The sequence below is a fragment of the Vicugna pacos genome, chromosome 34 (genome assembly GCF_048564905.1).
Source record: "Vicugna pacos chromosome 34, VicPac4, whole genome shotgun sequence".
Lineage (NCBI taxonomy): Eukaryota > Metazoa > Chordata > Mammalia > Artiodactyla > Camelidae > Vicugna > Vicugna pacos.
This window is the reverse complement of record NC_133020.1, coordinates 15,019,656-15,044,479: the sequence shown is the minus strand read 5'-3', so window position 1 is coordinate 15,044,479 and position 24,824 is coordinate 15,019,656. Positions and strand designations below refer to the sequence as shown.

The 24,824-nt window shown below is 36.9% G+C and overlaps 1 protein-coding gene and 1 non-coding gene across 4 annotated transcripts in view; one reads left to right on the top strand and one right to left on the bottom strand.

The window, feature by feature from the left end:
• Positions 1-5: 5 nt before the first annotated feature.
• Positions 6-24,824, bottom strand: part of LRP6 (LDL receptor related protein 6) — a 126,089-nt gene continuing 101,270 nt past the window's right edge. For 2 of the 3 annotated variants that reach the window (XM_006199867.4, XM_031670661.2), the window contains 8 exons: positions 21,567-21,776; positions 18,774-18,899; positions 16,239-16,475; positions 15,452-15,562; positions 11,413-11,643; positions 9,983-10,119; positions 9,228-9,325; positions 6-5,339 (listed from right to left, as the gene is read on the bottom strand). In XM_006199867.4, the coding sequence (XP_006199929.1) occupies positions 5,045-5,339; positions 9,228-9,325; positions 9,983-10,119; positions 11,413-11,643; positions 15,452-15,562; positions 16,239-16,475; positions 18,774-18,899; positions 21,567-21,776 (1,445 nt within the window). In that variant the 3' untranslated portion in view covers positions 6-5,044. The remainder of the gene's footprint in view (positions 5,340-9,227; positions 9,326-9,982; positions 10,120-11,412; positions 11,644-15,451; positions 15,563-16,238; positions 16,476-18,773; positions 18,900-21,566; positions 21,777-24,824) is intronic. The other variant, XM_015235650.3, reaches the window with a different exon arrangement.
• TRNAI-AAU (transfer RNA isoleucine (anticodon AAU)) lies at positions 8,736-8,813 on the top strand. Its single transcript is given in 2 exon segments — positions 8,736-8,773; positions 8,778-8,813. It is a non-coding gene; the product is annotated as a tRNA-Ile (tRNA).

Here is a 24,824-nt window from a genome sequence, read left to right as displayed (position 1 = left end):
GACACTTATTTTCCACTGTTTTATTATAAAAATCAACATTTCATTTGTTACAACTCAACTTATTGTAATAATCAAAAGGGTGATTTATACAAGGTATTTTTATACAGTTTACAATTAAAGCACTTATTTTACAAAAAGGGGGAAGTGAATAGTGGACAAGGGCTGACCAAATGTTGGTCATTAAAATATAAATACATCCTTGCAAAGCACCATCGTACCAAAGTCCACGAACAAGAAACACCAGCTGACTTTAAGACAATGACGAAGATTAAAGCTTAAGAAAAAATTTAAAAACACAGAGGATAAAACATCTGAAAGCAGCACCAGATCCTTCACTTGCAAATAAGGCCAGTCCAGCTTAAGCTTCCTGATATCCTCTTCACTCTTTTTTTAAAATGTCCTTAACTAACCCCAGATACTTAATTTCATGTAATATTAATCAGACTTTCTTTGCTTTATTTTCCTTTTAATATTCATATTTAGGCATTGATCTCTCTCTCTCTCTTGTGTCCTGCCCTGTTTGTAATTGATTAAAAAGAGAGAGAAATGGACAGTTAAGCAAAAGCACATTGTATAATTCTTTGGTGTTAACTTTTGGGAAAACCCTAAGTAATGGTGGGAAATCTAAACATTAGTTTTTGTTAGGTCTATACTCCATTTCAGAGTACAAGATACCACTTAGGTTTATAATTCTATCTGTAAAGTCATGATGATTTTTCAGCTATAAACTTAAAAATGATTTAAGAATGCCTTTTGGGGGAAAAAAAACCAGTAAAGTTTACCTGGACTGAAGAAGGATGAGGTCACTAATTTAATTCTAAATCAAGATTAACCTAAGAATCTACCTTCCTGACCACTCAAGTACAGGTTTTATTTAACAAGAGGTAGAATCCAGTCAAAAAGAAATATCCTGAGTACACAGATTCACAATTTTAAGATCTCTGAAAATTATAAATGTAAAATGTTATGCTTTAGGACCCAAAGTCCATTAAAACTTCGAGAATTTCAAAAGCTAAATTTTGAGCCTATTGTAAAGTGATGCAATCCCAGAAGTCAGAAACCAGTTCTGCTATTTCTCTTGGTTTGTTTTAGGCTTGGGGTAAGGAAAGGACTACTAAACAGAATTAAATCTCTTCAATTTCAGAATTCTGAGAACATATTTTAAACAACACTCAACCATGAACTTCTTTAAGGCTCAGTCCGTGTCTACACTCGGTGTACAGCCTCATTTACGGATGCCCAAACATTTATCGGCCACCTGATGATCACATACTCATACCCACGCTCCAGACATACTATTCATGTCATTCCTCAGACTGAAGTACTGCATTTATTAAAAGCATCACATATTTGGGGGCGTGAAAAGCCCAAGATTTTTGTTTCCGAATCTTGTTAGGAAAGACTGCTTTTACGGCATGCAAATCGATGAGGTGGCAGGTTTTCCCCTGCAAGAGATAAAGCAATTTTAAAAACTACACTTTTAAGAATGTAGGCCCAGGACTTGACAGGGAAAAGCAGCAGCACGTCTGTCGTGGAGTCAGGCTTGCCTAAGGCAAGCCTTTCTGGTACCAGAAATGGTCCCTATACTATGACCACTGCTATCAGTTACATAAATATACATAGTTCATTAGCAGACTAGGTAAGTCACAGTGCTAAGTACTAACCCTGCTTGCAGCATTCCTCATTAATGAGCCTGACAGCAAAACAAATTTCCCCCAAAACTAACTGCTACCTAAAACAGATGGTGGCCTTTTTTATATGTTAATATCAAATGAGTTGGCTTTATACAAATCATTGGCTTTGGAGTATTTTTAAATGATGAACAAATACAATCCTCAATCATCTTTTTACTGCTCAAAGCCCCCCTACCCCAATTATTGGCCTATATTAGATGAAAATATTGTCTTCATTTCTAAATACATATCATCCCTTTAGAATAGTTATTCTCAAATTTAAAGGGTGAGATATCTCTTGGTGGTATATCACAAAGTATTTTTATATGAAAATTAAAGTAATTGACTGGTTATTTTCTGTCAAACATATAACATCTCACGATATGCTAGTTAAAGAGCTGCAGTAAGTATCAGAGGCATAATAAAACATCATGAAAGAAAAATTAATATTGAGAAAATTCTATGCCTTAGATGTCTTTTTACTGTTAAATATGCCATTATCTGATATAAGCAGCAAAATCTCTTGAACCTCTATTCAGAAAACCAGGTCCCTACAGGAGCCAGGTTCAAAGTTATACAAGTTCAGAATGATAAAAGACCACTTCAATGCAGAATAGCTTACTATAGTGCACAGAAAGTACGCTATGCTGAAGTTCAATTCTCAGATAATCTTAATCACGTTAGTAAGTGAGCGAGCATACTTCAAGACATAACAATCGAAACAAATACTTTTGTATTTAAGGAATATAATGAAATTTTATTCATCGCCCCTCATAATAATGAATCTAGCAATACTCCAAATTCAGAACAATTTTCCTTCTTCCCCTGATCTGTGCTCTCATGTTAATTTTTTATCCTCAATTTTTCCAATTAAGGATCATGTGTTTAACAATCAAGATAGTGTACTTTTAAGCTTAACTGTCCATATAACCTGACGGCCAATAAATCTTTCCTGAATTTTGACAATTCTCTCATTGAAAGGTATTCCCCTAAATGTAAGAATCCATCTAAAATACATAGAAAGAGGACTCTGAGATTAAGCTGAACTGCCTTCAAATAATTTCAAACAAATTGGCACACAAATTAGTATTTTGCAAGAAGAGGCCATTGCCATCGCAGCACACGCACTTGAACTGAGACATAACAAGGCAGCATTCTTCTTAGTTCATTATAGTGCAAGTTTCCACATGGGAAGCCCACCAGATAAAGATGCACATTAAAAAATGTAAACATATAGAATTCTCAAATTCTAATTGATACCCAGTTATTGCTAACCTTCCCATCTTCATCTGAGCATCAAGTGCCCCTGTGTGTCACAGAATGCAACTTCCAAGTCTGTTTTGTTAGACGTTGGGCACTTTGTTCCATCAACAGGAAGAGTTAATGCTCGTCTGACTGAAATGCAAGACACTGATGGATTATCATTTATTTATACACAAAATCAAGTGCACCTGATTCACGTAAGGTATTCCCAATGATCTAAGCATTATTCTGAAACCGTATTTTTTCTCTTTAGAAAGATTACTTCGGTATTTTTTAATTGCTGAGAAAGTTAATTTCACCACTACCAAAACCCTTTCTTCACTGTTTTCTCTCGGGCCCTGAAGTCCAAAGAGGCCTCAGTAAAACAGAAAAAAAAAAAAAAATCCCTCAGCAACTCACTGATCAACACCTGTTAAAGTAAAAATACATCAGTTTAAAAACATTCAATTATTAGCAGAGAAATGCTGGAAACGTATAAAAAGCAGGAAACCACCTTTTGGTGAGGTGGCAGAGCAGTGCTAGAATCACCCCACAGGTCAGCCCTGATAGCGGAAGACACAGCTGCCTTGGTACCGCCTACGTAGGAGGCTGCCTACGAAAGAGCTTTCCATTCTTCCCTCCACCCACGTTCTGACAGCTGAGCAGTTAACAGTTTGCCTTCTCATGTAATCCATATTGTTAGATCTGTTAAATCGTCTTAATCCATGATGGAATAAGAGAGAACACACATAAAAATATATAAAGTGATTATAAGAATAATTTCTGGATAATTTGAAAACAATCTAACATTCACATTAGGTAACAAAGATATTATTAAACTCACGTCACACATTAGAAGAGGTATGTATGTAGACATCATTCTGAGAAAAATGGGCCTAGAGAACATGAAAATGTCACCAACAGTTAATAAAGGGAAAACCTAATGATAACAAAAAATTCTCTTTTTAAATAAATTGTCCCTCACTGGAACATATTTAAATGTCTTACTAGGAAAAATATATATAAAAATGATTTCATATTGTGATATTATATGTTTAAAGTACCGCAAGGATATATGATTAATTTACAACAAAAACATAATGGTTAAATTTGTTATTCTTAAACATTGTCTATATGTGTTGTAAAAAAGACATTTTAATGAGCATTAAAACAATCTTGGAAGAGGAGCAATAAAATGTCTAACTTTTGATCACTATGCAAACAACAGCAGTCCGAATGAAAAGCTAAGCTGACTGGGGAATGGAGCTAGTAGAAATATTAAAATGAAACCTTAATTTAGAAAATTCCATTTAATCAATCCTCGATAAAAAACGGAATAAATTATGATACCTCGGCAAAACAGCCTACAAAGCGGCTGGGGAGGAAGCAAGGTGAAAACGCCTAGAGAAACATTACTGTCTGACAGAGGGGTGGGCGTTAAGGTAGGGACAGAAGACTTGCACAACAATCGGCCCCAGAGCATCTTACCTGACGGCTGGTCCCTCCTACAGCAGCAGCACCCCAAATGGATTTTTCTAAATATTTCTTTTCCTTGCTAAAATTGTTGGATTCCTAGAGAAAACAAAGCCCTTTTTCCAAAGTTAGTTATTAATTCTCTCTCTTTTTTGTCTTTCATTCCTTAAACTTGTTACCCTTCAACTGTTGGTTAACATGAAGGCCATTTGGCTACTTCCAAGTGTCTATGGTTTGCTGCTCTGAGATGGACTTTAATCTCTTCTTTTCTTTTTTTTTTTTTTTGGTATCAATAAAGCCCAGATATTCCTGGTCAGTGATGCCTTTGTTAGTCCTGTTTCCTTTGTACTCAGTTACTTCACTGGGTTTAAGGCATGCTCTGTGTATTTAGTTTGCAAAAATAAAACTTTTAGTACAAATTTATTTTTTATACAAATTTTTATGGCACAAGCAGCAAATCTGCTGTTTTAAGAAAATATATAAATATCTTTTCCTTCTGTACAAATATCTCCAGTACTCCCGACCCCATTTATAGTTTCTAACTGTACACAGTCTGCCTCATCCTTCTCTAGTAGCTCCCTCCCCCCCTCCAGATCTCAACCGAATTTGTATTTACACTTTTGTGTGGGAGGCAGTCAGAGGAGGAGGGCCCCTCCTCAGGAGGAGTCTGTACAGGGAGAGGGTGGTGGCGGGTAAAGGTGATGCGAGTAGCTCCTCTCTGTGTACGGAGAAGGTGGGCAGCTTTCATAGTTCTCTTCTGCGGACAGGTATTGGCTTCGGGGCGTGGGAGGTGGGGGCACAGGCTCTGAGTCATAGTTCAAGTCACTAGTGTAGCCCTTGGCTGTTGCCACTGAGGTCATTCTCCGGCTGGGAGCATAGTCACTGTCACAAACATCTGTGCTGCAGGGGGTGGTGGGGGGTGCAAAGTGCCGGTAACTGTATGGCCTGTAGCTGGTACAGGGCGAGAGAAAATCAAGAGAAGCAGAATTATTTATAGAAGTGGTTTGCTCTATCAGAAAACAGAGCTACTGAATACAAACTTCACTGTAAAGGCAACAAGCTACTACAATTTAAATTTACCCCAACCAACACTCAACTTTCAATGGCAGGTTAGAGAAGAAAGATAGCATCTATTTTATATTTATAAATGAAATGTGATTAGAGGCAATTAAAAATGGATAGAATGGGAATGTAAGTGAAACTGTAGCCTCTGGATGTGCGCTTATACCTTTAAGTTACACTGTATCATAGAATAAAAAAGAACTATTCAAGGTTGTACTTAACAGTCATCTTTGGAAAATCTCTCAGTTGTACATTTTGCGTTCAGTCTCTACAGTGGACCTCACCAATTTCTGCCTTTCCATGACCTGCGACAAGAACGGGTCTGTACCTATGTTACACTACTCAAACATGTCAGCATTCCCGCAATGTTCCTTAAACACTTTATAATTTACCTGACGAATAATTTAATTAAGACCTCATTCGCTTTTGAGAACTCAAATACTGTATAAGCCAGGCTGAATTCTGATGGGCAGCCTAGGAAGCAGATCCACCCCATTACTGTTACTACCAGCAAAGGGCAACTGCTGTGGTTTGGGGGAAGGAGTTTTGATTCCCTGCATGTAGACAAGTATGTTATCAAAAGAGCAGATTTAACTGAACATCAAAATGGTAAATCCTAGATATCCACATAGGACCAGTGAATTTTGTAATAGGTATTTCAGAGACTTAATTTACTTCTTATACTTTTTAATCTACCTTTTCAAGTAATCCATAGCTTTTAAGTCAAGTTTGTAGCATGGCTAACTAAAGAAAAAGGCACTGAAAATAGAGAAATGTACTACTGAAAATAAGAGCTGACCCAAAGTGCTGTCTTTTCTATCATTTCTACTTCTATCTATAACTCTTTATACCGTTTATATTCTTCGTAGGGTAACACTGATCATATTTCATATTTATCCCAATCAAGATTTATTTAGATGCTTTCTCATCAAACAAAATGACTGCAAGAGAGGGGCAAGAGCAAATGTAAAACTGAAGTTACAATTCATAAAACAGCTAGTGATACAGAGCGCCAGATAATACATGAGGATGTAAGCCATTTGAGGCAGGTTCTAGGTGAGAGCAAAAGAACTGGCTGCTGAAAGAGCAAGAGTTACATGACCTGCCAAGCAGGTTCTCAAGCATTTTTACTACCAATACTGACATGATGTCATAGTACTTTTCAGGTCTTATCTTTCTGTCCTATCAGGTGATGAGCTTTGATGAAATTTCTTGGCTCAACATTTGAAAGGCTCAACACTCCATTTTCATGGGGGAAGAAAAAACACAGGAGGGAAAGAAAGGAAACAGAATTAACAAAATTCTTTAAAGTTCCACAAACTTGAGACAAAAATCTAAATAAGAATTGTTTTGGATGCAATAGTGTTTCATTCAATTTAAAGAAATTAATTTTTTAAAATAAAAATTTAGGTCTTTCCCTTTGGTTTTCAGGTTTCTGCCTTTCTGTTTTGCCTTTTTAGAACAAACTTGTGGCAAGAAAAGCAACATTTACAATAAAACTTAAAAACAATCAGTTCGGGGGGAGGCTATAGCTCAAGCGGTAGAGCACATGCTTAATTAGCAAGCATTGGGTCCTGGGTTCAATCCCCAGTACCTCCATTAAAAAAAAAAAAATCAATCAATCAACCTAGTTACCCTCCCCCCTCAAAAAGAAAAAAAGCTAAACAACAACAACAAACAATCAGTTCAGAGTCAAGCCTATCTCAAATAGTCTTATCCATAAACTGAAATGAGAATTCTGAATTAGATACTATAACAGTTTCCACTTGATTTCTACACATCCGTAAGGTTACATCACGGCAATGTGACTAGAATTCTAGGAAACACCTTATCGAGAAGATAACAGGCATGTGAGAGATGTCAATAAACACTGGACGTTACTGTGTTTGGAGAGAGAATATACGTTTTTGACTTTCTGCTGGCCTTTCAAGTCAGACAAAAGAGTAAGGACGACACATTAGCACTTAACCTATGCTCTACAGACTCATGAATCAGCATGAAGGCAAAATTTCCCTTTTTGGCTTACAAATACATTTCAGTTATTTTAGTGGGTCATGATATATTCTATGCAACTGTATGAGAAATCTTTTATTCCAGATCAGGATAACATATGTAAGCAAGAGCTGAACTTACGCTTCCCTCAACTTTTCTCAAATTCTGTGTCCTCGACACCCCTACTGTTTCAGAGCTCTCGTAACTCTCTGGACCACGGTCTTATCCCAGCATTCCACTGCAGACTGTCATCAAATCCAGCCTAAGCAATAACCTATTTTTGAAATCAGTCACTTTGGGGTAACTTTTCCTTAGAATACTGCTAAAGCCTGGGAACTCTGCCTTAATACTCTAGAAGACAGCATTTGTGACTCTCTTTAACAAATGTATAATGCCCTGAAGACCTAAATAGACATTTTTGCCAAGAGGAAATGCAGATGGCCAACAGGTACATGAAAAGATGCTCAACATCACAGGTCATCAGTGAAATGGAAATTAAAACCACAGTGAGATACCACCTCACACCTGTCAGAATGACTATCATCAAAAAGAATGCAGGCGGGGAGGGTATAGCTCGGTGGCAGAGTGCCTGTTTAGCATGTACGAGGTCCTGGGTTCAATCCCCAGTACCTCCACTAAATAAATAAATAAACCAAATTACTTCCCCCCTAAAACAAACAAACAAAAAGAACACAAATAACAAATGTTAGCAGGATGTAGAAAAAAGGGAACCCTTGTACATTGTTAGTGGGGATGCAGACTGATGCAGCCACTATGGAAAACATATGGATGTTCCTCAAAAAAAACAAAAAAAACACAGAACTACCATATGACTCAGCAATTCCACTCCTGCGTGTATATCCTAAAAAACCCACAACACTAACTTGAAAAGATACATGCACCCCAGTGTTCACAGCAGCACTATGTACAATTGCCAAAACAGGGAAGTAACCTAAATGTCCATCAACAGATGACTGGATAAAGATGTGGTATATGTATACAATGGAATACTACTCAGCCATAAAAAGAACAAAATTTTGCATTTGCAACAACATGGCTGTACCTGGAGGGTATTAAGCAAAGGGAATTAAGTCAGACAGAAAGACAAATACTGTTTGCTATCACTTATATGTGAAATCTTAAAAATACAACAAACTAGTGAGTATAACTAAAAAGATCAGACACAGAGAACAAACTAGTGGTTACCAGTGGGGAGAGGGAAAGAGGGAGGGGTAATATGGGGGCAGGAGATTAAGAGGTACAAGCTGCTATGTATAAAATAAATAAGCAGGGGGAAGGGTATAGCTCAGTGGTAGAGCACATGCTTAATTAGCAAGCATGAGGTCCTGGGTTCAATCCCCAGTACCTCCACTAAAAAAACAAAACAAAATTAAAAAACAAACCTAATTACCTCCCCCTAAAATAAAAACTTTTTAAATTAAAAAAATAAAATATAAATAAGCTACAAGGATAAATTGTACAGCAGAAGGAACATAACCAATATTTTATAATAACTACAAATGTAGTGTAACTTCTAAAAATTATGAATCACTGTACTGTACACCTGAAACACATAATATTGTACATCAACTATACTTCAATTAAAAAAAAAAGTAGGATGTCCTGAAAGGAAAGGATGTGTGGCAGGGGCTGTACCAGCATTCTTCACCATGCCTCTTCTCTCTTGGTGACCATCACCTACTCATCCAGGACTACAGCGAACTGACAACTAGAGTACTCCCTTCTGATAAACACTGACTTATCTTAGAGGAGGGTGTGTATTACCTGTAGGACCTATGAGTGGAAGGGCTGTTTGAAGAATAACCAAATTCCATAGTGTAATGTGATCGCTCTGTTGCTGGGGATGGCGGAGGGTTCAAAATCTAAATGGAAAAATAACCACATTACTGAAATAAGAATAGCCTATCTCAGAGGCTACTAGACTTCCTTTCAACTCTTCCTTCATCTCTGTTCATATTCCTTTCCATTACACTAGTAGCACAATCCTTCTTTTTCAAAGAATTGACCTAAAATAGTACCTTAAGACTGTGGCTCTTCACTCCCCAAGACACAATTTCATTACAGCTAAAGACCACAAGGCGATGAGAAGGAGATCCATAACCTACAATCAGTAGTTTAAGTGTAGCACAACTGGGTTCTCATTTTTTAAAAATTACAAATGTTTAGAGAAAAATTACTGACTTAGGAGAAATACCAGCTGTACTTCCTCTTCCCAGAGGTCACTGAATGGAGACCCTTGGCCTCTCAGGAGGTACTATTCAACAGTTCTACTTTTCCTTGGAATAGAAAAGCAATGTCCAGTGCTTTCAAATATGCTGGTGGCTACAGAGTAAACTTAAAGAAAGATTTCAAAGTGCTCACATGGTGGTGGTATATCCTTTGAGCCTTATATGCCTAAATTCTATACTAAAAAACATTTTATACTGCTATCACTGAGTATCCACATTTAAATGAGTTAAAAACTTACGACCCTATTTATCTTAGCATTCAAAGCGAACAAAGGAAAACAGACTGCTTACTGCAGGGAAGTAAGTGCCTTTGGTGCTTGAAGAACTACTTGATGACGCTCCTGTGACATGAGCTCGGTCATAAGGGGGTCCACTGCTTCCCCCCATGATACTGAGGGAGCTGATCATTGATTTACCTCGAGACATTCCTAAAATGAAGGAGGATAAATACTGAAGATGAATAAGATCTATAAAAATGCATGAAATAATTTTATTCAATAATGGAATTACAAATACCAATAGTCAAACTGTTTGATTTGAAAACAATTTACGCCCTCTTTTCCCAATAATAACTGAAAACACTTAACGGAGTAGGGAAATGAATGTTCTCTAGAAGTGAACACTTCCACTGAGAGCTGGCCTACAGTAAGGCCAAGAATAGCTCCCAGCCCTTCCTCTTCCCCAGAATGGAAGAATAACTCTTCAAAATGAGAGATTTTCAACCTCTTGGAGGATCTGAGAAAGAAGGAACTGTGCAGAGGGGACGCTGCAAAGCAGGACAGACTAAGTAACAGGTCTCAAAAGAAAACTAAACTCACTTTTAGGGCATAAATACAACGCATGAAATATTATTTCTCTATCTACTGCATGCAAATGTTGTTGGAATCACAACCACAGTGCCAAAGAAAAAACTCTATTTTTCCCACGTGACTTTCCCAATTCCACTAACTTAAAGTAGCTATGGCAACAAGGAATCATTAACTGTTTGAAAATCGTATCTGTTTCCTTAGAGTTAACATTTAGAATGAGTTCTTACTCTCACAGGGCTTTTGCTTGGTGTCTCCTTCTCCATATTCATTACAAGAAAGGCTTCTTTTCACTAAGGGCACCAAAAAGTACTGAAGAGAAAGCTGTACTTCCCAAGAGCAATATGGTCTACCCAAGTGCAGAACTTCTGGCTACTTGGCTATGCTGACAAACCCTACCCTCAACTGTCATCACCCAAGTCAGGAGAACACATAAGATGACACATGTACCCCTCCCTGCAACCACTCAGGTTATTTCTAAATTGCTGATGAAAAGGAATCTTCACCTATTTTTTGGCCTCCTTTAATTCCTGGGCTCAGTAGTACTGCGTCTCCTGGTACTGAACTTAAAGAACTGTGGTTTATGACTCTTTTCACCAAATAACCAGCTGATTCACTTCCAGCAGAGCACATCCAGAAACGCAGTATATGCAGTAAATGGAGTGTATATATAAACGCTTACATGTTTGTGTATTTGCTGTATATTCTTGAGCAATTTCTACCAAACCAAACCTAAGGTCTTTTGTGTAAAGAGAAGGTCCTAAAAGCAAAAGAGAACATTTGTCCTTACAACTGTTTAAACACAAAATAGTCTGGTTTGAAATATAGTCCAGGCAGTATCCTGTTTCTGTAACAAAACTTGGCAATCTTGCCAGGACCCAAGACTTGATTCTCAGTGGATCAGTCTCAGCTCACCTGGAAGAGATCCTGACAAAGAACTTGGGTGTGGCACATAACCAAGGGGCACAGAAGCTGGTCCATGAACTACATAGTCATTAGTCATGGTTTCCCCATCTCCCTTCATACGTGGACACAACATCCTCTGGCAGATAAAGTATATGGTTCCAGACACAAAAATGGTGACAATTACTCCAATAACTGAACCAACTGTATTGGTGGCCTGTGGTGCTGGCTCCTCAGTTGGATCTAAAACGGGAATGCAGTACAGTTATATGATGGAAAAACAACCGTGGGTTCAAAAAAGTAATTGAAAAGAGGAGGTTTGCAAGCAGAAATGTGAGGCTAGTGAAGACGACTTTTAAACATTTTTCTTTTTTATGAATACATATACACTATGCCCCATGGATACTCAGATAAACGTCATCATTAGGAGTCAAAACGAATTACCCCTAAATGAAGACAGGCTTCGTTCAAGTATACTGGAAAGCATAACTGCAAACTGATAACAGAGATGTTATGTGAATTATAGATTCAAACACCATTAAGAAGTTTAAAAAATACATATATAGATAAAAATCTATCCTACTTCATTCTGTACATCATAAAAGTCATTAAGGTTATTTTGGAATTTCAGAGAAAATTTTAGGGTCAGAAGGGACAAACCTGGAAAAGTCATCAAGTGTTTTACCTGGAACGGTAAAGAAGCCAAAAGCAGCCCTGAGCTTGGTTTTAGGTTTGAAAAGTGACATTTAGGCCTGGCATGAAAACAAACAGGAGGCTACAGATGAGCATTTGCTCTCAGGCCCAATATGCTGCTGCCTGCAGGGTGAGTCTAGTTGCTCGAGGGCAAGAAACATAAAGTCTCTGATATCGGAGGACCTGAGGACCTGGCGACCCATAAAGAAAAGCCGGAACGTGAGATGCCCGTGGCACCTGCCTTCCTGGGGTCCCCAAGCTATCCGAGGCTCTATTAGCAGAGGACGTCAGTATTACAGGTAGAGGGAAATAGCAAAAGGGCTCATCAAACGCAGAGCATTACTCTTCTACTTAGAAGGAAAATTCTTCCATTCTGAATAGTCAGATCCCATCTCACAATTACAGGTCCTATAAAAATCTTCCTTCTGTTTCACCTTTCCTTAAATCTCCTATCCACATAGCTAAACTCACTCTCTGATTAAATGAAAGAAATGAGAGCCATCACTAAGTTACCTAATATGTAGGGGCTGCCAGTTACATTATTATCACCTGTGGACTTTGAGGCACAGACTCTCCATAGTCCTCGTGAGCAACCAGCCCATCTTTCTCGTTTTTTTTTTTTTAGTGCTTTGGCATTCCTTTCTAACATCAACCTTCAAGAAAGACTAGCTGAAACTCACTATCTCCAATTCTTAGTTTCTGGGTCACATCTTAACTCACTGAAATCAGGCTTCTGTCCTCACCACCACGCAGAAACTAGTCTGGCAAAGGTCAAAGTCACAGTCAATAAACTCTTCATCTCGCTGACATCTCTAAACATTCAATACCACTGGCTCCTGTTTCCTTCTCACGTATGTCTGATCCTTCCAAGATACCACTCTGCTGGCTTTACTCTGCTATCCGTTACGTTTCCTCTTGGTGGCTTCATTCTCTTCTGCCTGCCCCCTGCTATTTTCCTCCTCTACCTACTCTTCCTAGGAGACTTCATTTGCTGCCTCAACTTCAATTATTAATAAACTGAAAAGCCCAAATCTCTCTCTTGAGCTACAGACCCATATAATTAACAACCTTCCGAATGGCTTCAGTGGGATACCCAACGGGCAACTTTAATGCAACATAATCCAAACTGAATTCATCATCACCATCATCTGTCAGTGTTTCCTACACTCCTGGGGTAAAGGAGGCCATAAATGAATGGTGGCACCTGTGGCAAACTAAAGGAATTTAAATTAAATGAAAACACCAAAAATAAACTAATAAAAAACCTACATCAGCTAAATATGATATATCCACAGCCAAGATACAAAATGACCTTTGGTTCTTCGTCTCTGCTGTATATTCCAGTTTATGACTCCAGTCACTCAATAAGGTAACCTGCGAGTCAACCTAAACTTACCAACTCTAAGTGGTTACCAAACTCTTTTTATTCTGTTTCTGAAATAACTCAGAAATCTACCCCTTCCCTCCTTTCCACCACTGCTCCCCCTGATTTAGACCTTCAGCATCTCCTGCTGGAACTACAATAGCCTCTTAAAAGCATTTTAAAATTACAGGCTGCAAGTCATCAGATGGTGGAAACAAATTAGTGGGCTGAAACTAGCATACTGAAACAGAAAATTTCAGAATGTGTTCTACACAACATGGGTAAATACTTCTGTTTCTTTATGTGTGCACCCACATTTCTGTATTCCTCTTGATGTGGTCAAAAAAAAAAATTGAAAGCAACCAATCTAACAGATTTCCCTGCCTATAGTATCACTCCAAGCCACCTGCTTTACAGCTTTCTCAATTACATAGCCAGGCCAGTCGTTCACTTAAGTTTTTCAATGGCTCTCCATTATTCTAGAATACTGTCTAGGCTCTTTAGAGGAAAAGTAAAGTCCTTCATGATCTCACATGTAAATACGTTATCTCTTGCTGACACCCCTCAAGACAGTGGCCTATATTTTGGCAGTCCAATTTATATATAATTTCTCAAAGGTGCCTGTTTCACTGTGGTTTTGAGCAGGACAGGTTAGTCCCTCTGCCTGTAATGCAATCCCTCCACTTAATCTGATTCACTGGTCAACAACCACTCTATCTTATGGACCAGTTTTCTAAGGAGTTTTCCTTGATGAACTCTACCTTCATTCCCAAAGGCCTGACCGCTGTCTTCTTTATTCAGATCTCTATCAGCAATTTAATATCACTTACACACTGCTTTATCAATAGTACCTCCTAAGAGCCATGATGTATGTTTTATATACATTAAATCATTTAATTTTTCTTTCCACAATCACCAAGCTGAAAATTATCTTCATTTTAAAGATGAAGAAACTGAGGTCTAACAAGCGCAAATAATTTGCTGGTAAGAGGTGGAGGTAGAATTCAAATCCACCTCTGCCTGGCTTTAAAACCCCTACTCTTACTACAACCTCAACCACAGAGGACTTTGAGAAACGTGGTACAGGTACCAGGTATCCTCAGCATAGAGCAGGCATTCAGCACATGTTTGCTGAATAAGTGAATAGACTCTATAAGTCTTAGTGATTATCCCATTTGAATTTTGTAAAAAAATACCAGCTTAACGTCTTCGTTAAGATTAAAGAGTTTCAAAATGCGTTCTGTCTAAATTCCACAAAACCAGTTTAGACAGGGTAGACCTGGCTAATGCTAAATTCCACTCAGAACGATGTCTGTCGATTTGGGACATACCTTACGTTAGGACATTAGTCAATAGTTATGAACCTTGAAGAAACTACAGGCTGTTCAGCCTACGGTCTCCAGGCCTGGGGGCGTATGGTGGATCAAGTACCCTCAGGCTGCATTTTAAAGAAGCTCTTGAAATCACTGAGAGACTAGCAGGAACTTGTCAAGGGAAACATAAGAGACATTAAACACAGACTGATGTTCAGAAACTCTTAAGTTCAGACCACTGGTTGATTTCCACATATCCAAACTGTTTGAGAATTTCCTAACTTTAGTTTTGGCAAAACAGTATTTATTCTTATCTGATGCTTTACTGTTTCTCTGAAGATTTCTGTGTGTAAGAAAACTATTGTCTTTAAGAAATTATTAAATGTAAAAAATCCCTGGTACAAAAAAACTAGATTAACATTAATAACATTTCTTAATAAGGAAATACTGGTTTTAAATGAACCTTACACATAAAGAAAAGCAAAAGCATTTTGGAGTAGAGACTTCTGCGGGGGAGGTAATTAGGTTTATTTATTATGTTTAATGGAGGTACTGGGGGTTGAACCAGGACCTTGTGCATGCTAGGCAGGCGCTCTACCACTGAGCTATACCCTCCCCTCACGGAAAACTACTTTAAAAATTCTCCCTTAAGAGTAATAAACAAGGTTTTAGCCATACTTACAACAATCCAGTTCATCTGATTTGTCACTGCAATCCAAATTATGATCACATTTCTTGTGTTTTCCAATGCACTGACCATTGGCACAGCGGAACTGATCAATTAAACAAAGCACTGAGAAAAAAACACACACACATAGTTTTCTTATTTTTGTTATCATATAAAGTCAAACTCTGGCAAAAGTCAGAAAGTGCTTTCTGGGTACAAATGAAAAACAAATTAGACTTTTAGAGAAAACTTTAAAAATATTCTCTGGGGATTTCAACTGGTAGAGAGGAAAGAGAAGAAAAAGGAATCCAGCAGGAAATTTCCTATTTTGTTCTTTATACTGAATTTCATCCTTCACTATCAATTCTGTTAAGAAATCAAGAATCTACATGCATTTCTGGACACTAAAAAATTCCAGAGAATTTGTTGGTTTCTTTTGTTTTGTTTTTTTACTGTGTTAAAGGTTAATGAAGGAAAGAAGAAAATATGAGATTATTTTACACTGTAATAAATAAATCCACTAATTCAGAGTTCACTGGAAACAGGAACTATTTTTACACACTGACGGTCTAATCTTTTGGCCTCGTTTTTCAATTTGCAAAGCTTATTACTGTCTATAAATCTTACACAATGTTAAATAAGTTAAAACAACTTGGAACATGCTACTATGTTTAGAAATAATAAAGTCAAACATATTTGAAAAACCTCAAATCTACCACTGACTGAGCCAAAGCAATACTCTGAATTGCACACAACTGAATGGAAAAAGGACTCTGTAACCAGGCCTAGGAATTTCAGATACCTTCACAGTTCTTCTCATCGGACTTGTCCTGGCAGTTCGCATCTCCGTTGCATCGGAGTGCACCATCAATACACTGCCCACTGGTACACTGGAACTGGGACTCTGAGCACACAGGACAATTGAGCTCATCGCTGTGGTCTTCACATTCAGTAAACCCATCACATCTCCAAGCCACAGGGATACAGTCAATTTCTCCCGTGAAACAAGTAAACTGCTGAGGAGAACACGTTGGGGGTTCTTCAAGTGAACAAGGGGGAGGGGAGTGACAAGAACACAGTAACATAGTCACACAGAGGTACAAACACACCTGAGGAAAGCTCACTTAATAATTAACACCCACAAAACACTTAATAGATAAAACTTATCTCATCCAGAAAAGAAATATAATTTTTATACTACTTCATTTAGATTTCACTAACTTGCAAAACTGTAAGGCAGAGGTTTTCTCATACAGTTAAGGTAGGATTTTTACATTTGCAAGCCATTATCATCTCACACATAACCTAGGAATAATCACTATAATCACTAACATCCAAATATTTTCAAGTTAGCTTAGAATTCATAACTTTTCTAGCCCTGGGGTTCCCAAAGAATGGTCCATGAACCCCTTTCAAATGAAAACACGTCTTGAAGGACAAGGAGAGGAATTCTGATTTCGTATTTCATTTACCTCCACTGTAAAATCAATGTTAAATTACACACAAAAAACTTGTATATAAACATTCACTGCAGTTTTACTCTTAATAACAAACAATTGAAAACAAAATGTTCCTCAACACAAGAGTAATAAATTGTAGCTTATTTATACAATGAAACAAACTATGCAGCAATAAAACGAGAAAGAAAAAAAAACTACCGATACGGTCCACCACACAGGTGAGTCTCAAAAATGTTGTATTAAGCATAGAATCCAGACACAGAAAGAATACATACATCATGATTCCTTACATAAAGTTCAAGGCAAAGCTAAACCGTGGGGTGGAAATCAGAATAGTGGTTATTTCTGGAAGAGAACTGGCTGCTCGGTAGGACACGGGGAACTTTTAATGACAACACTATGTCTTGATTTGGGTGCTGTAAGACCATTGCATACATTTGTTAAAACACGCTGCCTATTCATGTAATACATATGTTAAAAACAATCACTAAATGTGAATAAAAACTGACTGGTCTTTTAAAGAACATTTTCTAAATGAAGGCGGTATCCTTGATTCAGTTTTATCTATGTTGTCATTACACGAAGGCAAATTTTTCTGGGATTTGCCTTACTAGAATGATAATCTAGCGCTCTGACATAGAAACACTTGTTTTTTTCAACTGTGGTAAAATATACATAGCAAAGCTTACCATTTTAAAATGTACAGTTCAGTGGCATTAAACATATTCACATTGTTGTACAATGCTTGCTCTTTTGGGGGACAGATACTTCAAGCAAAAGAATTAACTTTTACTTGTGTTTTCCAAAGCACTGACCATTGGCACAGTCAATGTTCCCTTATCTGATCTCCCCAACTAAACTGTATGCTGTCAAAGATCTTCAAATCTCCTGCAGTCCAAGCAGAGTGCCTCAAAGCTGCTACTCAATACATGTTATTTATTTTTAAAAATCCTAAAGGAAAGTTAGAAGAATATGCTTATAATACCATCTTAATAATTCTTATATTTTGAGTGTAAGCCCTTTTAATTTCTGTTCACAGACTTTTTTTTTACATAGTTCTCATCATAGTAGAAAACATTACTTTAATAATTTTTTGCCACCTGAGCCAAATTTTGGCTACATTTTTACATCAGTTTATGATCATAATGTTTAATAACTATATAAACTCATTATTTTACTTAATTTTCCTATCATTAGAAAGTGTTAAGTTTCTGCCACTGTAGAGAACAGTCTTTCTCCTTCAGTTGAATTAACTTAGAATTATCCCCAAGAGGAAGATTTCTGAATTAAGGGAATAAATATTACAATGATGTTTGATCCTGCCATACTGCTTTAACAAAGGAACGTACCGATCTGTTATGCTCCCACGAGTAACTGAACTAATTTCACTACAACATTATTACTACTCAGTGATATCTTTAAAACGAAAAATTTTTTTGGCTAGATAAATAAGAAAAACAACAGGGAATTGCTGATAGAGTCGAACAAAAGAGTATTCTTTTCACTGGATACATTCCCAGCAAAGATGCATAAACTGACAGAATCTAGAATTCAATGGAGATTTATGGGAGGTAGAATTAATTCACCTTGTTACACATTGGGGTGGAAAAAGCTACTTTTTTATTAGGAAATATAGCAGGAGTTTCCCCCAATAAGGGCACTTTTGCCTTAGTCCCAGGATTAGGTTATCACCTGCCATGACAGATTCACTCAGAATAATCCAAAAGCCTAGTATAGTGCAGATGAATGAAATACACGTGACCGATCAAGTTAGGAGAAAGCAATTTCACTGCCAAATCGTAGAACGCTAGACTAAGTTTTTTTAGTACTCGTGAACTGGCATTTAGATTTGCACAAGAAAATGGTAACACATTTACCTCCACATAATAGCTCATCCTGAAGCAGAACCAAGTGCATGGGGCAAGAGCACCTTGTAGTGCCGTCTCCCTTTACAAGACAAATATGTGAACAGCCACCATTATCCTGAGCACAAGGGTGCTGTCCTGCAAGAAAGGAAAAGAAGAGAAAGAAAAAAGGAGAGAAAAAAAGAGAGAGAGAAAGAAAGAGGAAGGAAGGGAGGGGAGGGATAAGGAAGAACAGCCAGTCACAGTCAATTATTTGAGTTATCAGGAAAATCCAATGTAAAATCACCTTGGACTTCACTTCCACACAGTGTAACTCCTCACCCCATCCCTACACAATCTACAAGAAAATGAGGAAAACAATTCAAAACCACAAAACACTTGTATCTAACCACATACTTTTACATAAAATATTTTCAAGTATTTTAAGTAAAGTAATGGTACAGTTCATGTTAATTTTTGTGAATATGAAAAGCTGATTATGTCAGAAAGAGAAAGAAAAATACCATGAGATCACTTATATGTGGAATCTAAACAAAACAAAACAAAACATAAATACACAACAGAAACAGACTCAGACATAGAATACAAACTTGTGGTTGCCAAGGGGGTGGGGGGTGGGAAGGGACACACTGGGATTTCAGTATGTAGAATAGATAAACAAGATTATGCTGTATAGCACAGGGAAATATATACAAGGTCTTACGGTAGCTCACAGAGAAAAAAGTCACAATGAATATACATATGTTCATGTATAACTGAAAAATTGTGCTCTACACTGGAATTTGACACAACAGTGTAAAATGATTATAACTGAATAAAAAAGTTAAAAATTTTTAAAAATTAAAAATAAATAGAAAAAAGAAAAGCCGATTATTCAAACTAAAAAAACTGCTAGGGAGAATGCTGACACCTGAATATTATTCTATGTAAAATATAAAAACTCTTCTATTTTTTTTTAAATTTATGTATTTATTTAGGAGGAGGTAAATAGATTTATTTATTTATTTATTTTAATGGAGATACTGGAGATTTAATCCAGGACCTCGTGCATGCTAAGCACACACTCTACCACTGAGCTATATTCTCCCCGCCTAGAAAGTCTTCTAAAAATTTTTAATTCAGAAATTCTACCTTTCTGAGAGGTAAGATAATTTTTCTCAAAAAGTACATTCTAATGAGGAATCCACTGAAAGTTAGAGTTCTTAGAAAAAAAACTTAAATTCACATGACCTTAACCTCTCAGAGACATTCCAAATTATCTGCTTGGTCAACTGCAAAAAATAATGTGCAATGTTGTAAGTGTTTAATTTCCCCATGTTTGGGTTAAATTAAATAAATACACTGTCAGGCACATTTCAAAGTCCATCTCATAAGCTGCATTTAATGAAATCATTGCTTTGACTTTTCTACTTAGCTTGTGTCAAAAGCAGCTTAACAGCTGTCATCTCAGAATACCAACATCTGAAGTAGCCACCCATTTATTATCTACCTCTTTTCTCAATTACACATCAGTCCTGCTTCAGTGTATGTTGATGAGATTTAGGGCGTCTGCTATCACAAATGAGCACAGATGCCCCAAAACAGACATTAGTCCTCATATCAGAAGTACAACCTACAGAATAATGTTTCTCAACCTTTTAATTCCATGACACTTTTGATAAACAACAAATTCATTTTCTTTAATGTTACTAGAAATTTAAAAAAAAAAGTTTTCCTAAATATAAAACCATATTTAAATGCTGAATTATAAAAAAAGATACTCCCCCTGAAATTCTGAAAATCTCCATTGAGATTTTTCTGCAGTGAAATATTTATATATTTAACTGAATAAATAGCCACTGTATCATCACTACCTTATTTCTACTAAATGTTCAGTATGAATTGCATGTTGTAACACAGAATGACAATTCTGACTTTCTAGAAAAATCTCAAACACCTCTAACTTAACTTCTAAGCTCACAAACAGTGACAACCAATGAACAAGCTATAGTGATCTCAGTCCTCTATCCTCCTTTCATACTCCAGTTTGTTTCAAAAGCATTGTGCCCAGAAGTTAAGGAATTTCAACAGTTCTCTTATTAGTCTTCCATTTAACATCTGCATTCCTGATATAATCATGTAAGACCTACAGCAGTGATTGCTATGAGGGTATATCTGATGACAGACACATATTAACAAGAGTGAATGTACATATATATATAAATTATATTAACTAGGCCAAGATGACCAGTCACTTTCAAAAGTTTTTAATAAGATAAAAAAAATAATAATTTATGGCCACTCTCCTCAGCTGAGAATTAAAAAATTTATCCAGGAGGGGAAAAAGCAAGCACTTAGTAAGCATACTCTTCTCTAAGTTTATACACTAAATTTTTAGTTCGTTTTGCTTTTGCTTAAGAATAAGTTTATTCCCATGATAACTATATTCATCACTATATAAATGTAATTTTTGTTTTTGTTGAAACCATGGGGCTGTGCACATGGGACAAAAGAAATCCATGCTTTATACCAATATTCTTAAAGGGTCTGAAGGAGAGAAAGAGAAGACATGACAAGCAGAGTCTATGCTGTACCTGGGGAAGTTTTCTTAAATGAGCAAGACCATTCCTTTCTCCTACTCCTCTTTTATGGAGAAAAGATACTTAATAAAAGGCTTTAAAAACATGAAAAGTTAAAAAAAAAAGGCAAAACTAATTAAACTGCATGAAAATCTTTAAGGTAAAGAGGTAAGAAGACACAAAATACATCCTAATTTTACCTGAATTTCTTACAACAAATATGAATCTCGCAATGAGCAGTACTTACTGTATTCCTGAAGATTCAGCTCCTTTACTGCATGAATGTCGCTAAGCTGAGCAATTCGAGCCTGGACTTTGGTTCTACCCTCTCGACCTGTCATGTCAATCTTTTCAATCATCTGCTGCTGCTTGTCAATCCAATATAGCCAGTTTTCAAACACAGTCAGTCCCACAGGCTGCAAGATATTGGAGTCTTCTAATACTATCCGGTTGGCACCTTGGAATGGAGAACATTCAGCAGAAATGATTCACGTGGGTCAAGTCACACATTCAATAGCTATTTATTAAAAACCAGTTAAATTCCAAAACTACTGAGAAGGAAAATATGATAAGCTCTCTACCACAAAACTTAAAAATCATTCTGAGGAGAAAAGACATATACAAACCAGAAAGCAGGTAACAGACTAGACATTCAAGTGCAATCAAGAGCAAGGGCCCAAGAAATACTCAGTTCATAGAACTGTAGAAAAGAACTTAGAGCAGTTTTCAAAACATTTTTTAAACCACAGTCCATTTTTCAAATTAAATTTTATGAAAATCTCTAACATTTTTATAAAACACATAACAACAGTACTTCTCTGGATGAAGCAGTGGTAGTGGGCCAGGAGCTCTGTGTTCTTGGCCTTCCATGCCCAAAGCATCTGTGAAGAACACCACCCTCATCCACCTGGCCACTCAGAGCACAGGACAAATGACTCATAGGTTACCTGATTCAAGCTTTACTTCAAAATAAAACATTATTTCTACAAGTCCCAGACACAGAGCCACCCAGACTGTGGAGAGGCAACCTATTCTACTGCTGAACCATGAGAAAGTTCTTGCACACAGTGTGGTGAAATCTATGCCCCACTCCCCACCCTCTGTGAGTCTCCCTTATTCAGAAAGAGCAAATACATTCATTCCTTCTGTCTTCCTCCTAATAGTCATTCAACATCTATAAAACTTTTTCATGGTTCTTAAGTGATGGGTTCAATCGAAGAAAGACATTAACTTAATACTTTGGAAATATCAGGTGAAGTTCCAGGAAAGAGGTAAGCACAAAGCCAAGTTTTACTAAATGGAGAAATGTGGGGAGATACTGTGGATGAGAAGGTACTGCCTAAGTCAACATTCAGACCCCCATGGTGGGTTAAACTCAAGTTTACTTATGCTGCTTCTTAAAAATCTACTCAGGTGATAGTGAAAAAATGAAGGCATAAACCCATGAGGACAAATAGGACAGAGGAGTAGAAAAGTGATATAGAACTTATAAGTTGAAAACAGACAACAGATCAAGAATTTTAAATTCCTATGAGCCTCTTTTCAAGAAGCCAGAAGAGGATACATCCTATTATGAAAAAGGAATTAACCAAAGAAATAGAACCTGCGTAACAGTAGGTTCAGCACCAAGGAGACTGACAAGTACACTCCCTGGATAACAGTGAAAGGAAGCCGGCCAAGAAAGCAAGCAAATCCAGACTGGCGCAAGATGATGAAACTCAGAAGGTATGTCTTCAACTGGAAAAAAAAAGATGGATTGCTCAATGCATCTGTATACACTGAAACAATATTTACATTAGACAAGATTAATTTCAGGGAGGAAAAAAGCTACAGAAGGAAGTGTAGCTGATGGCAATATTTTCATAGCCATAAGTAATAAACAATTATGAACCTAAAAATTTTGATATAACTATGCTGGGAGACTGGGAGGAGAGTTCATATGGGTATTTTAGGGATACATGGTTTAAGATGGCAAAATCATTATCTTCCATCAAAAGAAGTCTAAATGTGATGTCTACAACTGCAGAACCAAGAAGCAGCAGTTTTAACTAGGTTACTTTAAAATAACTCTAAGCTATTTTAAACCATCAGGGATGCCTCTGCGAGCAAGAACTGAGAGGAGGAAGCAGCCGAGCAGCAGACTTGTTTTTTTGTTATATGCCATGTAGAACCATTTGATTTCTATATTTACATGTATTACTTTGATGAAAATTAAAATTAAATTTAAAACAGTGAGAGTGACTACAAAACTTCAGTTGGTGGTAGCAGAAGGATGGCTTCTGCTGGACAACAGGGGAAAATGAGAGGTAACACTGCTGCTGCAGGAAGCCAGACAGGATAAGCACCTGACCTACTCTGATGGCAATTACAAAACACTGGAACCCACAATGAGAAGACGTGCTTATTTATTCAACAAAATAAACATATACTAAATGCAGCTCAGGATAAAAGGCTCTGTGAGAAGATGAAAATACTAAGCAGAAAGAGATTCCATGACTAAAGGGTATGATTATCTGTGAAAATATAAGGAAGGGGGGAAAAAAACCCTGCTAACATTATACTAACCTTTTCCAGAAAATTGAAGAAAGGGAAGCATTTCTTTTTATGAGGTCAATGTAACCTTGATGGCAAAACTCCAACAAGCGTATTATAAGAAAGGAAAATTATGGGGTAAAATCTTTCTCATGAACACAGATGTAAACATCTTAAACAAAACATTAGCAAATCAAATCCAGCAATATATAAAAAGGATAATGTATCATGCCAAGTTTGATTCATTCTAGCAAACTAGGAACAGAAGAGAACTCCCTTAATCTGATTTTTAAAAGTTATCCACAGAAAAATCTTAGCAAACGTAAAACCTAATTGTAAAGTATTGAATGCTTTCCCCCAAATCATGAAAAACGAAAACAAAATGAAACAAAAAATCTAAGGATTCTATTATTCTATTCAATATTATACTAGGAGTCCCAGTTAGTGTAATAAGGCAACAAGGAAAAAGGACTAGAAAAGAAGAAATAGTACTTCCCTTATTTGTAGACAAATGATTCTGTAACATAGAAAATCCTATTTAGCAAGGTCCCTGGGAACAAGCTCAGTATACCAGACTGAAGGAAGAAAGGAAACAATATTCCAGCCACATCCAAAAGTAAATTAAAAATTTAGAACACTCTTTACCACTAGCATTCAAAACCATCAAATACCAAGGAATGACTCCAACAAAAAACAGGCAAGACTTCTGCAAAGAAAACTATAAAACACTGAGGTATACTAAAGTTCTAAATAAATGGAGGGATATACCACGTTTACGGCTTAGAAGACTAATATTATAAAGATAACACTTCTCCCTAAACTGATCTATAAATTCAAAGCAAACCCAGTCAGAATTCTAGCAGGTTTTTTCTTTCTGGTGGAAACTCAGAGGCTGACTCTAAAATGTATATGGAAATGCAGTGTTAACAACAGCCAAGGTAATCTTGAAGAACTACTAAAGACATACACCGCA